General features: G+C 43.5%; 1 protein-coding gene across 1 annotated transcript in view; it reads left to right on the forward strand.

Annotated features, from left to right (window-relative positions):
• The window catches only part of SMC5 (structural maintenance of chromosomes 5), an 84965-nt gene that overhangs the window by 20500 nt on the left and 46033 nt on the right, over positions 1 to 18432 (forward strand). The window contains exons 6-10 of the mRNA XM_056847923.1: positions 3759 to 3899; positions 7336 to 7497; positions 9683 to 9754; positions 10469 to 10724; positions 17853 to 18007. Coding sequence (XP_056703901.1) covers positions 3759 to 3899; positions 7336 to 7497; positions 9683 to 9754; positions 10469 to 10724; positions 17853 to 18007 — 786 coding nt within the window. The remainder of the gene's footprint in view (positions 1 to 3758; positions 3900 to 7335; positions 7498 to 9682; positions 9755 to 10468; positions 10725 to 17852; positions 18008 to 18432) is intronic.

Genomic DNA, 18432 nt, shown 5'->3' on the forward strand with positions numbered 1-18432 from the left:
CCCTCCTCACAAAGGAGGGCGTTCACGTCTACCCCTACCTCAACGTCCTTCTCATTGCCGCTCCAGCAAAAGACACAGCCATCCAACACACACGGAGGGTGATGCAGGTACTAGAGGTGCATGGGTTCCTGCTCGACAGGGACAAGAGCCATATGTCTCCAACACAATGACTCCAGCACCTCAGAGTCATCATAGACACCACCTGCAGCACCCTCTACCTCCAGAGAGAGAAAGCCGACAAAGTCTCCGCCATAGCCCGGCGCACAATCAGGTCCAGTACAACTGGCCTTACTTCCCTGGTCAAGCTACAGGATCAGATGATTGCATGCATAGACTCAGTCCCATGGGCCTGGCTACATGCCAGTCCCCTCCAGTGGTTCCTCAAGCCCTACCAGCAGCACATACTTCAGTGGAGAAACTCGCCGGACTCTCCCAAGTTCCACCAAGCACAGCCTACGCTGGTGGGCAAACCCAGTCTACCTGCAGAAGTGAGCCAAATTGCCCTTTAACTTGGGGAATTATTAAGCAAGATGGCAAATTACAAATATTTATTTTTATAGCGGTATCGCAACCTTTGTCTACCAGAGCCTGTAACTGTGACCTTTAAATAGAGACAGAAGCAATGGATTCCAGATTAAATAGAGTTTATGTAGTTTTCAATCAAATCAGTGTTGCATGCACACATACAAGCTATCTAAAAAATTCAAAGAGAGGAGTACAAGCACAGATGCCAACGTGGCAGGTATCGATCAGGGGTAATATCTACCTTTCCAGATGCAGTGGTGTCCAAGTTCAAGTAGACTAAGACAGAGTGAAAGTTGAAGCTGAGATGGGGGCAGGGGTTCCCGTAGACTTGACCAGCAAGGCGGGAGGGAGCGTGGTCGGGCTGCGCAAAACCCGAACTGACAGAGTAACGGCAAAGGTGCCAGGAAAGACCTAAAGTACCATAATGGGCTGGGGGCGGGGAGAGGGGGTTTACCCCTCCTAGGTTCCCAGGTGACAAAAGGTGACAAAAGAATTAATCTGTGGCTACCGGGGTGGGGTAGTGAGAATTTGGAAATCTATTGCAACCCGGGAGAAACCGAGAGATCTTTACTGAAGTGCTTAACGTTCTGGAACAATGGGTGCGATCTCAGCAAACGTCCGGGGATCGCTGCTGCATAGCTGGAAGAATGATTCATTGCTGTTATCAGGATTGCTGCTGACGGCTCATTAAGCGGTGGATGTCGCAATGGGAAGGGGGGGTGTTTGGCACTGACTACGCGACGGTCTGTTTTCCACGACATGGCTTCGGCTGGAACAGTGAATGCACAGGATCATGGAGTCCTTCAGGTTCGCTGGAGGTTGCCCTTGCATCGGTTTCCTAGCTGCTGACTGCACGGTGCTCGCAGGAGCAGCCGTGTCCGTTTCAACGGAGCGCGCAGCAACCGTTCCGTAGCGTTTGGGGCGGGCGCTTGGCCAGAACAGTAGTCGAGTGCCTGCATATGGAGCTGCCAAGTCCAGTCCAGGAGTTTAGGCAGCCCATACGCTATCAGAAGGGCCAAAGGTATTGGCACCAGGGGACGGCATAGGTCTTCACCGATGCCAGCCTGGAGGGCTGGGGCGCCACACTGAATCAACAGATGGCTCAGGGCACATGGACGAAGAAAGAGAGGGCCCTTCACATCAACCGACTCGAGCTCAGTGCCATCTACAATGCGCTCCAACGCTTCCAGCCCCGGCTTGGAGGCTCTCACGTGCTGATCAGGACAGACAACGTCGCTGTGAAGGCCCACTTGAACAAGCGGGTGTGTGTGTGTCCAGGTCATCCTCACTCCATCAGGTAGCTGCACAAACTCTGTGCTGGGCAGAGAAACATCTCACATCCCTCAGGGCGGAGCACATCCGGGGGGAGCTCAACATACAAGCCGACTGGTTGAGCAGGCAGAAGGTCGAAGAGGGCGAGTGGTTGCTGCAGCCTCGGACGTTCCAAGCGATCACTGCTTGTTTCCGGAAACCAGCTGTAGACCTATTCGCATCCCCAGCAAATCACCAAGTGCCTCAGTTCTTCGCACGCTACGTTCACCCCAGAGCAGACGCCCTCCTCACCTGCTGGCCCCAGGGTCTCCTCTACGCCTTCCCGCCACTGTTGGTGATACCCAAGGCCCTGCGGAAGCTGTGATAAGAACGCACAATGGTTCTCTTCATGGCACCCGACTGGCCTCGCAGGCCTTGGTACTCCACTCTCAGGGAGCTGTCCATACAACCCCCGTGGAGGATTCCAACCTCCATGGACATGCTACACCAGGGGCCTGTCCTTCACCCGGTCCAGACTGGCTTTGCTTGACCATCTGAGTATTGTGAGGCAACGGCTCTTAAACCTCGGTTATGGCCCCAACATCGTCAACACTATGATAGTGGCCACGCGTCTTTCCACCCAACGAATATACAACACCACATGGAAGGCATTTGTCCTTTGGTGCAGGCGCAAGGGAGTGGGTCCCCTCACTCCCTCCATGGCCAAGTTCCTGGCTTTCCTGCAGGAGGAAGCTCAACAGGGGTTGAGGCCCTCTACCCTACATAAGCAGCTGGCAGTGATCGCCGCCATTATTCCCCTCCTGGGATACTACACCACCTCAAGGTATCTATATGTCCTCACATTCCTGAGAGGGGTGTCTCTGACTGCGCCCCCGGTCATCCACAGATTCCCATCCTGGTGCCTTCATGTGGTCCTCAGAGCTCTCACCAAGCCACCCTTCGAGCCTCTAAGAGAAGTCTCTCTGAAGTTTCTCCTTATGAAGGTTCTATTCCTCACAGCAGTTACGTCGGCATGCAGAGTCTCTGAGTTGACTGCCCTATCCTCTCGGCAGGGACTCTGTGTGGTCCACAAGGACAAAGTGGTCCTCAGGCAGGACCCCACATTTGTACCCAAGGTCAACACGGCATTTCACAGGCAACAGGAGAAACACCTGCCCTCCTTTGCCCCTAATCCTCAGCACCCCAGAGAGAAGGACTGGTACACCCTCAACTTGAGGTGGGCACTGCGCATCTACCTCAACCGTACAAGGCCGTCCCGTCAGACCGACATTCTCTTCTTCTCCATGACTGCCTCCAACAAGGGCAGAAAACTCCAAGTCAGCTGTCAATAGGACACTGCGGAAATGCATTGAGGAGGCATACAGGCTTAACAACAGGCCTGTCCCTCCTGGCGTCACAGCATACTCGATCCGCAGTATGGCCACCTTGGCAGCATTCGACAAGAGGGCATCAGTCGAGGAGATCTGTAAAACAGCCACGTGGTCTTCGGTCTTGACCTTTGTCTGCCACTACTGCCTAAATGAGTATTCCTCAGCGGATGCAGCCTTTTGCCATCATGTGCTCCAGCACATTGACGCGGACGACTCCCACCCTTTGATGGCATAGCTCTTGGACATCCCATCTGTCTCCAAGATGCTCTTCGCCTCAGAGGAAGAATGGGACCTTGGTTACTTACCGTGAAGGTTCCTTCTCCTCTGCAGTAAGAAAGGCATCTTGCCCTGGGGCAAAGACTGGAGCACCCTCCAGAACCTCTACTAGACGTTCAACCAAGGGGAGACAGCGGGTCTCTTCCCCACGGCTAGCTGCAGTCACTGTCTTTTGAGTCTAGCCAGATTGTCGTTTCCTGTATACATGTTCAAAGTTTTATTCCTTGTCCTGTTGTGAGTTGCATTCCTTTTAACTACATAAAAATGTGTTCAAAGTATAGCTATCAGTGTAACTTGAGATTTGTTTTCTGACAGAATTCATGCAAGGAGAGAAATATTAACCTAGAAAAAATGAAGCAAAAGAATGAAAGGTGTAAGCAAGATGTGGAGCGATATCATGAACATAAGCGGCATCTAGATTTAATTGCAATGCTTGAAAGAAAAAGACCTTGGCTGGTAAGTTTTTAATTTTTAAGAGACTTTTTGAAAATATGCTTTTTCAGTACAATGTAACAAAATTGAAAATAACATCTGACAGATCATAAAAAGTGGATTCTTCAAAGCAACTTCATATTTTCTCCAGTCTCATTAAACCTACTAGACTAGGCCAGGGGAGGGCAAACATCATTTCTGGGATCTCCTTAATTTTTTTTCAAGAGCTTTAGTGGAGCTACCAGTCATGAAATTGTGGCTGGGTAGGTGGAGCCAATCACATAATAGCATCTTGTTCAAAAATTGCAGTGTTTTAGAATAGGTGTGCAGAAGGGGAAGCCATTGAATATGTGTAACTGTCAAAGAAATATGGCAGGTTGATTCAGCTTGCTTGCCCATACCTTGATCCTCGCTGTCATCAGATGTTCGGTGCTTAAGTAATTTTAGACTGGTGTCTTACAGGGGCATCTTTTAAGGAGTTACATACACTTCATGGCAAAGCTACTGCCTACTTTTGTGACCCCTCATGAGCCAGTACCTCAGATTTACACTCCACAGTCTGGCTCTGATGGCATCACTGTAGATATTGCACCAAGACCTGGGAATCTTGGTCAAATGGTAATGAGAGAGAGAGCTCAATATGAGCAGCTTACTGATGGTGCTTTATATCAGTTACAAACTGCCTTGAGTTCTGCAAGGCAGAAAGGCGGCTAATAAATATTTAAATGAATAAAATAAATAAATACAATTTCTACAAGCAACCTCAGATAAACATAGAAACAGGACAGGGCCACACAAGTGAAATACAGTCTTAGGGAACCAGTGAGCAACCACTTTGTGAATCTTCAAGGAACCACTTGAGGATAGTTCAGTAAATGCCTGTTGAATCCAACTGTCTTCTAGGAACACCTCATAATCAATTGTGTCGAAGCTGCTGAATATCACTGGCCAAAGGCATAAGCAAAGTCTTCATGTGGTACCTGCTTGAGTGCTGGATTTTTCAGACTCCAGAAGGATACCGGCATATCACTGACCATCCATGTACTGAATGCAAAGATAGGACTCCTCCCCCTCTTTTTTTTGGGGGGGGAGTGAACTCTAAGGAGCAGCATAGGGGGAAAGCTTGGGGTTTGCAGTGGAAGGGGGGATGTACCATAAATGGCCATAACCTCTTTCAAAGTCTTAGGTGCTCTTAAGTCTTCGAAGCATGTTTGGATACACGCTGATATATTTTGGAAGTTCCTGAATACAGGAAGGATTACATCTTGTTGGCATTTTGGTGGTGCTGAGGGGAATTCTTAATGATTTTTCTGCTGTAAATATGTAGCCTGGTATGAGCCATTAGGATAGGGTAGGATAAAAATCCAAATGTGTCAATAAATCATATAAAATAATAGATTACTGACCATGTATTATTGCTAGAGAACTGAGCTACATTTATTTCATTGGGCTCAGAGCATTTCCTTTTATAGGTACTATGAGTTTTGGATAACTTACTGACCTGTTCTCATAGAAGTGCATTGCATAACTTCTATTAGCTGGGGAATCTGGACTCCTCTTCATAAACAGGGGAGAGTATTTTCCTTGTTACTCTTGGATCGTCACAGCTGGCTTCATGAATTTGTGACCGTATTCTTTGGAGGATTCCCAGATATGGATCTGTAAGTTCTTATTTAGACAAATATATGCTTCAAAATGGAAGAGTTTCTCTGTTGTGACAAGCAAAAGCAGATTAACTCAACATCTGCTGAAATCCTTGTGATTCTGGATTATTGTTTACTTTTCAAGAAAAAACATCGTCTCAAGCTGAGCTCAGAATTTTTTTCGCTCTATTTATTGACATCAGTTAAAATATTTATGTTCACAATGGTTACTTTAAAGGTTTGACTACTGCCATAATTTGTAAAATGACGGCTGACCCTTTAAAGAAGCACAGCTGAACACTATGGGTATTTGTATGAAAGGGTTAAAGAGAAAGATCAACCGATAGTGGTGGGAGTCCACTATTTGACAAAAACCTTCCAAAATGGAGAACCATCAAAGAATATCTGATTGTTCTTTGATCCACAGGATTCTAAATTAGCCAAGAATCTGTACTAATTATATGATCCTTGAGTTAACTGTGAGGCTTACAGCATGCTGTGCATGCTGTCTATGTCATGAAATACGACATTATGAAGATTTCTGTCTTCCAGAAAGGTATCAACTCCTAACTCTATGAAGGTTTCCAATAAAATATAATAATAAATAAAATGAATCAGTTATAAATAATCAGCTGTAAACAATAGCTAGCAGCATAAGATAAATTAAAACCATATCAACCAATAACTATAATATTAAATTTAAAAACCTTTAATTAAAAACCATCAATGGAGCAGAATGGTGGGGGGAGCAGCCACATCTGTATCAGCCTTCATAAACAAGAAGGTGTTCACTTGGTACCTAAAGGTAAATGAGTTGGGTACCAGCTGGACATCTGTGGGCATTCCGGAGTTGGGTGCCACCACAGAGCAGACTCTGGTGAGCAACCACCTCACCTCCAAACACAGGGGCATGCAGAACAGTTCTACAGAAGCGTTAAACAAAAGGACAGTTTCATGCGGAAGCAAGCAGTCCTATTGATAATTAGCTTGAGAGATCTCAGGGGGAAAATTAAATTGACTTATCCTGTAGCTGTGGGCAGTGGCCAATTTCAGTAGTCTGCTCTGAGCCATCTCAGGATTGTCAGGTCCAGACCTGGTGACCTCTGAGACCTTCTGAGCGATGAAACAATATACAGCAGGGGTGTATCTTGGCCACATGCTGAAATATCACTTTATGCACTCTTTGCTTTTGCAGCAATCATGACTGCAGGGCTTCATGTAATCATCACAGTATAATGTGGTTTATAAAACCCATGCTTTGATCAAATTCCAGTCGTGACATTTAGCTGCAGGAGATGATTCCAAGCTGTGATTTCAAGCTAGGGTTTTATTACTGGTTTATTAATTACAATTTGTACTAATTGTGACTTGTTGTGGTGCCTGAATTAACAAACTACAATGCTTTGAATAGCACTGTCCTTTGGGTAAATAATAGCACTGTCCTTTGGGTAAATAACTGCTTCAAGTATACTGAGAGAAGGCAAGGAGCAGGCCAAAAGGGATTAATATTGAAACCAGAATCTCTTGTTAACATCTGGTAGACTAACCAGAGATTATTACATAAACATTGGTTTAAGCAAACTGGGGCTTATTGTCATGTCTGAATGTAGCCTATTTATGACATATTAGTGAGAGAGAAAAGGGCATGTCCCACAAAGGGAACAAAATGCTAAGAAACCAGAAGAATGTTTTATGGTGATGTTTGTTTATATTACAAATTTAACCAAATGAATACATCAGAATTGTCAGACAACCCTTATGGTGTTTTAAACACTGGGGTGTAAAGTCTTCCATTAGTTCATATTTTTTCTTGCTAGGTATATGATAATGCTCGTCAGCAGTATGAAGAGGTGAAACAAAGCCGAGATAGGCAGATGGAAGAATTAAGAGCACTAAAAGAAGCACAGTCTCCAGTAGTACGTCAGATCCAAGAAGCTGAGGAGCGGTGTGCAAGACTGGATGCTGTAATAAAAGAAAAGGTACATATTGTGATTTTGCAGCATCACTTTGCTTGTAAGTGGCAATCAATATGAAACTGTCATTGAAGTGAAACAAACAAAAGCTATTACAATGTTAAACAGCCAAAGGCAGAAGCCCAACCTCCTGTTACTTATGCTGGTACCAGCCAACCTGTCTATTCATTCTTTGGAGACTGGTGCCACATTCCAGCATTCTTTTTTTGTTCTAGTTGTAGCTGTCCAGGATGCCCAAATGCAGGATGAGTGGGAGGACTCCAAATATCATAGGTGAAAAAAAAGTGCTTTCTGGTTCCATTGGCTGTAATGGAGACACCAATGTTCAGAAATTGATCAAACTTTATAGTGGCATAGCCAAACAACTTTAATCTCTGCTCATAACTGTAGTTCCTTTAAAAAAACCAATTTCCTGCTTGAACTTATTCTTCCTGAAGTAGATGAGAAGAAAACACAGTGTTTCAGAAATTTTCTCATCAATGCAATGGTGTCAACACTTCCTTTTCCATATTAGAAATGCCTTGCCCAGCACAGGGATACTAGCTCCGAAGCTTGCAGAGAGCCCCATTTGCTATTACCATCAACCAAAAGAGCCAAACGACCACTGTATGCCTGTGCCCCACTGCACCAAACTGCACTGCAACATTGGGGATCTGTGCTTGTAAGAGCCACGGGTGCCATTTGAGGGACTATCACTGCTCTAGCATGTTCACCTTATGCTGGCAAGCAGGTTACACTCAGTTTCTGGTCAGTCGGTGTTCTGAGATCTTTCCGTATAATTTCCAGTTAGCTCAAAACTACCAAAAATATTTGTCTTCAAAGTTTCATGCTAATGAGCTCCATTAGATTTTTAATATTTGCGTTTATGAAGTAATTTAATTTTAGACTGAGATGTATGTTTAGATACCCAGCTGTGTCACAGATGTGCTCTTTATAGGTTACTTTGGCATACAAGATAGGCCTCTGATTCAGTCTGGCAGGGCTGTTCTGTTTAGGGTTCATTTAGTGAAGCTTTGATTTAATTTGTGTTTCCTATGTCAGGTTGGCAAGTACTATTACTATCTTTTTGCTTTCTGAGAAGTTTATGAAATCTAGGATGCATTACTGCATTCCCCTAAAGGAAGTGCATTTTTGCACTTTGGAAAAGAATGTACAGAATGCATTGTGTATGGTAAATTGGGCATCAGATTTCTTTTAATAGAACATACCAAGTCTTGATGCATTTTTGGCTACTCTTCATTGGAGGAATGTTTGAAGCAGTTTAAATTAGAGTTCTTTGGTGGAGAGTGTTAATTGTGATAAGGCTTCTTGTGTATGACATTTTATATTCAATTTAAGTGTAGCTTCAAATATAGTTCCCCATTTGGGAGATATAAGTCTCCTTTCTGCTCAGCCCTCTTTCTTCACCAGTGAACTGTGTTCAAAAACTGCTTCAAATACCTTTTGATAATGAGCATCTCAGCACTAAATATATTGAGATTTGATTTTTTTTGCTGCTCTAATGAAGGATATTGTTGCTTGAAGCACATTGGTAGTTCATGTTTTCCATTTTCTTTAATTGTCATGGGTTTAATAATCATATCTTTAGCTACCCCTTTAGTTCACAAACTGTATCCTTACACCAGTTCTAGAGATTACTAGTCATGTAATAACTGGTAATTTCAATGAATCATGATTGCTCTCTTTAAATATTTCAAGGGCCGTCACTTAGAGGATGGCAGGGAGCTGTTCCTCTTGGCAGCAGAGAATAGGACTCACAATAATGGGTTTAAATTGCAGGTGGAAAGGTACCGGCTGGATATTAGGAATAATTTGTTTACAGTAAGAGTTGTTTGACAGTGGAATCAGCTGCCTGTGGAGGTGGTGAGCTCTCCCTCACTAGCAGTCTTTAAGTAGAGGCTGGACAAACACTTGTCAGGAATGCTCTAGGCTGATCCTGCAATACGCAGGGGATTGGACTAGATGGCCTGTATGGCCCCTTCCAACTCTATGATTCTATGACTAGGAGCCGATAGAACTAGATCTCGTTGTTCTTGGAGCATATTATTCAAATTGAAAAAAATATACCTATTCAGTCTCATGCATTCAGTTGGTTGTATTATAGAGAGGTGGCATGTTTGTGAATCTTTAATACTTTTTCATGATAACTACAATTTATTTTTAACTTTTAAAAAATTCCTTTGGTATACAGATTGCAGCTATCCAAGAAACGTCCCGAAAATGCAAACAGCAACAAGATGCTTTGGAGAAAAATGACAAAGAAGTAAGATTTTGTTGGTATATTTTAAACTTTGATACTGTAAACCTGTGACTTTCTAACTCTTGTGTTTGTAATCTGGCAACCTTGTACAGTTTTGTTGCAAAATTTATGGATGCAAACACCATATTTACTTGAAAAGATAACCTCGAATGTAGGCTGACCTACTGGAGAAAAAAAGGTTATACACAAAGTTTCATTATCATACATACCTGTAACATGTAAAACACAACCCCCTCTGTTTCTTGTCAACACAACTAGAAAATAAATTATTCTTTCTTTCAGGTAGATATGGTAATTTTGTGGTAATGAACTGGAAAATTGTGTGTTCATTTGCTTTGGCACATGCTCCAGGAAATTTAGAAACGTCCCCCCCTATCTTTTTTTTTTGCTTATGTAGCTGTTGTTGTTTTATAGCATTTTAAATCTAGAGATATTCTAATCTTTTAAACAATGATTTAGGCAAACAGACGGGCAAGTAAGAATTGTAAAGCACATTTTGGCTTCATTAGTCTTCTGGCCAGTTATACAAGCTGCTTTTCAATTATTTTGGTGCTTTTCTGTTCTTTTAAATATACCAGTCTTTAGGTAACTCTCAAACATGTATTAATATCTGAATTTGCATATTAACATGGTCCGGTGGTTATCTGTCTGTGTGTTACGGAAGGAACTTTTTTGTATTATTAACATACTTTGAAAAGATTTCTTTCCCCTCCTTAGATTGAGAAGATTAAGCTAGCTTTGAGGATGAAGAGAGAAAAGGAGATAGATCGACAGAAGATGATTGACAACATTCGTAAGATGATAGAAGATTTGAAAGCTGAGCTAAGAAACACAGAAAACTCTGATAATATTCAGCCCCAAATGGATTCTGTTAATGCAGAACTGGGACACTTGATGGAAGAGAAGGCACATATTGATGGTGAAGTAGCGGGTGTGCTCAGTGAAAAGGAGATTGTATTAATGGAGCAAAAAGGTAAGGGGGCATAATCATGTACTTACAGTGAATACTACTTATAATTCCACTGGAATATTGGCTTAATAACTGGCAGACTGTGCTTGACCTTGCAAGTATAGAATCCCTCCCCAATTGGGTTGCATGGCCATGGATTATTTAGCTTCTCTCTCTGAGGAGGAGGGTATCTTGCAACAGTGAGTGATTCCCACTGGTCGCTCAGGGAGGCAGGATGAAATTTCGACTTCCTGTCTCCTGGGCTAGAATCACCCACTCCTCATTTTGTTTTCTTCTTAGCACAGGGAGAGCGGCAGTGAAGCAGCTGTCTGCTGCAAATAGCTCTTTTCTTAATCTAGAAAAACGTACCTTACTCTATTCTTTCTTAAAATTCTTACTTTAATTCCCAATCCCATCTCTGAGTTGGTGTTCACCCTCTCTCCTCTCAACCTTGTCCTCCTCTGCTGTTTCTCTTTCCCTCTCAGTATTTTTCTTCCCACCAAAACAAAATGGCGGATCGGCGGCACTGAAGACAGATTGACTCCCCAACCACAGGAAAGACCCAGATGGATCCGGTTACGGCCTAACCACAGAAGAGCGACAAAACTTCCTGCAGCTATTTTCACAGAAAAATGGAGGAGAGCTGGGGCAAGAAGCGACAAAACCTCCCTCAGCTGTTTTCATGTCAAAACAGAGGAGGAGAGCAGGGGCAAGCTGACTGCAGCCACAGGAAAGAGCACTGATGCGGCAACCAGGAAAGGCCTGGCCAATAAATCGGCCCCCAGGCTAACAGCTTGGTCCTATGCAGCTGTGAGAGTATGTCTAGCTCTCCAGAGGGCAGCCTATTGATGCAGGTGGTTCTGACTGAGTTTTTCATTGAATGGTAACATAATGCCCCCCCCCCCGGCAACAGCTAAGGGGAGAGGGGCAACCCGCCTTTAATGCTGCTTACGCAAACTGTATAAATGCCCTTGGGAAGGGTTGCAGTTTCTCAACTGCCCTCCCCCCTCCACATTCACTAGGGAAATGCAGGGTTCTCCCCCAATCTCCCCCCTGCAAGTACCTTCTGATCAGGAAAGCATAAGGATGGGACCTCATGCTTATCATGGCAAGTTCCATAAAAATGGATCCATAAGGCAGCTAGGAAGCTTATCCCCTCAGGAACCCACCCCAGCCACATGGCGCAGCATGCTTCCTACCCCCTCCCATCCTTAATTACAGGGTAAAGGAGGAAGGAAAATTCCTTTCAAAGGGACGAACCAGCAAACTGAGGTGTAATAACCAGCCTCTTCTACAAAGAGGAGTACTGTTCCCTGCTAGACATGGTGCTTAGTATTTGGGTCATGTAGAAAACTCCAGACTCTGGAGGAGCCAGAGGAAAGCATTTTGGCCTAGGGTTCCAAGGTTTTCACATATGAATAGCCTCAGTTAAAATAGTACTGCTCCCAGCACGTCTGAGTCACTGGTTAAGGCTGAATGGGAAAAACCCCTGGCAAACAGATCACTAATAACACTAGCAAAAGGGCCTTATATCTCGATTCCCTGTGCCAGGGCTGTGCCGTACAGGGGGGCATAGGGGGACCTTAGGGAGGCTCTGTCAACATATGTCAAAGTTATGCCTAGTCTGCAGTTTGCTAAACAGATCATACTGATCAGAGTGACAGCTAAGTCATGTGATGAGGCTGGTCTGATCCAGTTTGTACAGCCAGGAATGGGGATTTCCAGAATGACTCATCTCAGGTGAACTGTGATTGGTCATAAATGTGTATATAAGTCTGTGTAGTGAATGTAAGTTACCTCTTGCCTGAAATATATATGCTGGCGGAGCATGCTGATGCTCAGAGCTGTGAATGTTAACAGCCAAAGGACTCTGTGTAGATATTGTACATAGCAGAACTGCGTGGTGTGAAGTTGCTACCAGGTAAACTCCTGAAGTCCAGACAAGCTGTGCCCGACAGGGTTATGGGCCCAGATAGACTCCGCTGAGAGCTGGAGGTTCTATTGGAGTTGGTGAGCTACTGCCGTGAGTTGCTGCTGTGAGCGGTTTGGATGTCTACAGAGGCCAGCGACGCTGAGGACCTTGATGTACAGTCTGAAGACGGTTCAGTTGTTTCTGACAGAGTCAGAGGAGGAACCAGGGGAAGATAATCAGCTACTGCCGGTGAGCGAAGATATCATGGCGCAAGCTGCTTCTGCCCTGCTGGTTGATAAACTGACCGCAGATAACTATGCCGTGTGGTCCCTGCGAATGGAGCATTATCTTAAGCGTGAGTCATTGTGGACGTATGTGGATTCTCCCCCACAAGCTCCCACGCCTGAGGAAAGTTTAAAAGACCAGAAGGCATTGGCCACGTTGATATTAAGTGTTGCTGATGACCAGTTGGTGCATGTGGCGGGACAGGGGTCAGCTAAAGATGCCTGGAATAGCCTCAAGGCTGTATATGTGCAAGACACGGCTGGATCCCTTATTTCCCTGATGAGAAGGATTTATAGAAAGACTATGGGGCCAAATGAGACAGTCAGAGCTCATTTGAATACCTTAGCCACATATTTTCAACTGCTGGCTCAGAGGGGAAAACAGATTTCTGACCAGGACCAGGTGTTTATTGTTTTAAGTTCCCTGACGGAGCGTTTTGACTCACTTATCTCAGCCCTTGAATCTGTGGATGCAGCAAAATTATCTTTGCAGTATATCTCAGGGAGATTGTTAGCAGAGGAGGCGCGATATACGCAGCGGGAGTTGGCAGTCGGCCAGACCGGGAGCTGTGCCAAGCAAGAGATAAGGAAGGATACAAGCCTCAGCTGTGAAGCAAAAGTCTCTGAAGCAAGTAAGCCTATACCTGTAGCTTTACGTGTCAGATGTTACAGATGTGGAAAAGAGGGGCACATTCAAAGATTTTGCCCTGCTGCAAGGAAATACAAAGAAGGAAAAAAGACTCAATTTGTGACCAAACAGCAAGCTACGCTGGTGAGAGCAAGTCCAGACTCCCTGAATGACTCTTGGATAATTGACTCAGGAGCTTCACAAATATTTGTGAGGGAGGAAAGACTACTAATGAACTCACATCAATCGGCGTTAGGTCATGTAAGTTTGGCAGATGGACGTTCTGCAACTGTTTCCTGTGAAGGAAGTGTAATGTTTGGAAGTTTAAACCATACATTTAATGATGTGCTTTGTATACCCTCTCTTGAGAAAAACTTATTAAGTATAAGTGCACTAGATTCTGCTGGATTCAGTGTGATTTTCAGAAATAAGTGCTGTAATATTCTCAAAGGTGATAAAATGATGGCAGTGGGGAATTTGAAAGATAATGTGTATGTGCTAGAGAACATGACAGGTAAAGCACAAACAGTGTTAAATAAAAACCCACGCCATAAATGTATACATTTGCTACATAGAAAACTCGGCCATGTGGGCTGGGGCACCTTGAATAAAACTCTTGCCCTGCTGGGCAAAGAGAAGGTTGAAGGGTGCAAAACATATCTGGATTGTGATGTGTGCAAGCAAAGTAAGTCTAAAGCACACCCAGTTGCACCAAAGAGTGACAGAGTAACAAAACCCCCTCTATATCTTGTTCATAGTGATGTGGTAGGCCCTTTCCCAGACAGTATATCTAAAAGAAAATATCTTCTTCTTTTGATAGATGATGCCACAAGGTTCACATGGGTATATCCCATAGCAAAGAAGTCAGAGGTGTGTGACACTATAAAGATGTGGGCTAACAATGTGCAAAGGCAATTGGGGCATAAAATTCGTAAGTTCCAAAGTGATTTTGGGGGCGAGTACATGTCTGGTGAAATGGCTCATTGGTTTAAGACTCAAGGTATTGAACACAGAATTGCTAATGTATCTATGAGTCAAGAAAATGGTGTTGCAGAGAGAAAGGCAGGAGTACTGCAAACAATGATAAAATCAATGCTACTTGATGCTGGATTGCCAAAAATGTTCTGGGCTGAAGCGGCAAAAAATGCTTGTTATATATCAAATAGAATTTGGACAAGTGCCACAAATAATATTCCATACAAGGCTTTGTATGGGAAAGATCCCAGTTTGGATCATATCAGGATATTTGGCAGTAAAGCATGGGTTAATATACCACTGAAACAACGTAGGAAAGGTGGTGAAAGAGCAAAAAAGTTGACATTCCTGGGGTATCAGACAGGAATGAAATCTTACCGTTTTGTAAATAACCAAAATGCATTACGTTTCAGTCGTTCAGCTACATTCTGTGAGGATGCTAATTGGCCAAAGATACATGCAAACCAATTACCATCCACAGTACTGTTACCTATGAATGATGATTCTGATAACATGCCAGAAGTAAAAAAGGAGGTGCAGTCACCAATACATGCAGACTCTGAGAGTGCACAAAGTGCAGATCAGAGAGTAGTGCCAAGAGTGTCCTCTAGATCTACAAAAGGTATTCCACCTCAAATGTATGGTGTAACTGCTAACCATGTGGTTGTAAAAGTTCCAGCTGATTACAATGATGTGTTAAGTCTAGCCTCAGAAGAGAAAAATGCTTGGCTGCAAGCCATGGAGGCGGAATATAACTCATTGGTGTCAAAGAAGTATTTTCCTTATCTGAATTGCCGGCAGATAAGAAATCTCTGAGTTGCCGTTGGTTGTACAGACTCAAAACCTTGCCAAATGGGAATGTTAAATATAAGGCAAGATTAGTTGCGAGGGGATTTACGCAGGTGGTTGGACAGGATTATTATGAATCATTTGCCCCCACGATTCGCATGGAAACAATAAGAGTTGCATTAACCAAGGCTGGGGCAGAAGGAATGCTAGTTGATCATTTTGATTTTGATACTGCATATCTGAACGCACCTATTGAGGAAGAGTTATATCTTGATCAAATACCAGGGCTCAAATGTCAAAATGCCAAAACAGTGTTAAAATTGCACAAGGCATTATATGGCTTAAAGCAATCAGGACATGCATGGAATATGTGTATAAAAAATGCTTTAACCAAAAAAGGGTTTAAGCAGAGTGTGTCTGATCCATGTCTGTATCAAGTGGAAATATGTAAACAAACCTGTTATTTATTACTTTTTGTGGATGATGTATGTTTAATGTACCACAACAAGGAACAGTTGAAATGGTTTATGCAGACCATACAGGAAATGTTTAAAATGAAACATCTAGGCCCTATTAAGAATTACCTAGGGGTGCAAGTCTCCAGAAATGAGAATGGTTGGTGTTCACTAAGCCAGGAGACTGAAATGTTTGAATACTGAAAGATGTCAATACTTAAAGAAATTGCTGTGTTTAACAAACGCTTGACTAGGGAGGCGTGTCAACATATGTCAAAGTTATGCTTAGTCTGCAGTTTGCTAAACAGATCATACTGATCAGAGTGACAGCTAAGTCATGTGATGAGGCTGGTCTGATCCAGTTTGTACAGCCAGGAATGGGGATTTCCAGAATGACTCATCTCAGGTGAACTGTGATTGGTCATAAATGTGTATATAAGTCTGTGTAGTGAATGTAAGTTACCTCTTGCCTGAAATATATATGCTGGCGGAGCATGCTGATGCTCAGAGCTGTGAATGTTAACAGCCAAAGGACTCTGTGTAGATATTGTACATAGCAGAACTGCGTGGTGTGAAGTTGCTACCAGATAAACTCCTGAAGTCCAGACAAGCTGTGCGCGACAGGCTCCCCCTAGAGGAGCTCCCATCTTGAGCTTACTATCATTCAGTGTCTGTTGTTCAACCAAATTTTCTTCATTAGCAAAGCAGTCTTAGCTCCGAGAAGGCACACAGGCACTAGTTCCCTCCGTTTGAACAACAGTGTCCTCAGCCATCATCACTAGAGTCACGATAGCCCTCTCCACAACTTATCAGTTAAACCCAGGACTGTTGTGACCCAGTCTTGATTAGGGAGCTATGCATACAACAATGCAGTCTCCCACATTTACCTTAGTCAGACAATACTAACTACATTACTTTGATTCAGTGGCTGCAGCCTTCGCACGAAGAGCTCTGCAGCAAATGGTGGAAGAAAACTAGTACCCACCCAATAATGGAACATAGTTCTTGAGGGTGCCAATGTTGCAAGATGCCCTCCTCCTGAAAGAGAACAAACCTTGGATTACTTACCATGAAGGTTCCTTCTGCTCTGAGGTAAGGAGGGCATCTTGCTCACCTCAAAATGAATAAGATAGACGAAGAAGTCACTAAAATTTGGTGATATGGTTGTGAAGCTTGCCCTGCGCCTAACAGGCAAAGCTCAACATGCAGGTCATGGAACAATCTCAAATCAAGGTTTGAGTATACTTAAAGGGAGAAGGACAACTTAGGTCAATTTAGTGATCCTCTACCGTCCTTCTGTTGTCCTTCACTCTGTTTCATGTAACTGTTGGCACCTATTCCATTTTTTTTCTAGTTAGGTGTGCCTTCTGGTTCCTTCCTGTCTCATTGTGGCTTGGGAAGTCTTTGAAATGAGGAGTGGGCGATTCCAGCCCAGGAGACAGGAAATTAAAATTTGATCCTGCCTCCCTGAGCGACCAGTGGGAATCACCCAATGTTACAAGATGCCCTCCTTGCCTCAGAGCAGAAGGAACCTTCACAGTAAGTCATCCAAGGTTTGTTCTCAAGGGCTCTTTGGACCTTCATCTTAATCGTGTGTAAGCATTTCCATTCACCAGGATTTCCCCATTTTTTTGGCATAATAGTTCTTTATGTTGTTCGAAAAGCAATTTCTAAAGTTCTTCCAAATTTTGGGAGTAGCTTGCTGGGGGCATAGTTTTACAAGGTGGCTCAGAAAATCCCACTGTAAATGTGGAGCTCCTTGCACAGCTCTGTGGATCCTAAATCTCTAGTTGGAGTGGGTGATTGTTTCTGTAGAGCTTTGCTCCTCCAGTTCCTCCAGTTGTTGTCACCATGTGGATGATAGCCCTCCGTGGTCAGGTTTGGTTTCCCTTAACGATTTAGGAACCACATTTATGGTGTCCGTTTTCGTATAACTTCTGTTGGGCACTTGTGAAGATTGTAAGTGCATGACAGAAGAGGATGACAAATATATGGACCAGGTATAAACATTTGGCCCAAGAAAGTTTACTATCTCCCACTCCCAGTATCTAAATAGTGCTTGTAGTTGTGATTGTAAACATGACATTTAAAGCTGTCTCAAAATTACAGGGAAAACTGATCGCATTGTACAGTTTGACAATATGATGAATATGAAGGAAGAGAAGCTCAGACGAAGATACGAAGATACACACGTTGCTCTTCTGTGGCTAAGAAAGAACAGAGACCGGTTTAAAAAAGATGTCTGTGACCCCATGATGCTTTCAGTAAGCCAATTCACTTAAATATCACACTACTTGCAGTGCCTTTCTAAGCAAAGGTACAGCATTCTCATCCCATTGATGTCAATAGATTTCGAAGTGTATTACTCTGCTTAGGATGGCACTGTTTAGTCATCACTAAAAATTAAATGTCACTTCTACTGTAATCCCATTTCTAAATCCTTCCTAAATAATCCACAGTTTTAACATGAGCTACCAAATTTGGCATGCGTGTACTTTTAATGTCTTCATTTGTCTGTATGAGTTTAATTCGCCTCATGCAACTGTGCAAGTGAAAAAAAATCTTTGCTAGAAGCTTCTGAAAATTTAATGTGATATGTACATATCATGGACTGAATCCTGTGTTTGAGCAAACTGAAGATACTCACTGTGGCAGATCTTTCCACATCTTCCTCTTCCCACAACAGACC

The sequence above is a fragment of the Euleptes europaea genome, chromosome 4 (genome assembly GCF_029931775.1).
Source record: "Euleptes europaea isolate rEulEur1 chromosome 4, rEulEur1.hap1, whole genome shotgun sequence".
Taxonomy (NCBI): domain Eukaryota; kingdom Metazoa; phylum Chordata; class Lepidosauria; order Squamata; family Sphaerodactylidae; genus Euleptes; species Euleptes europaea.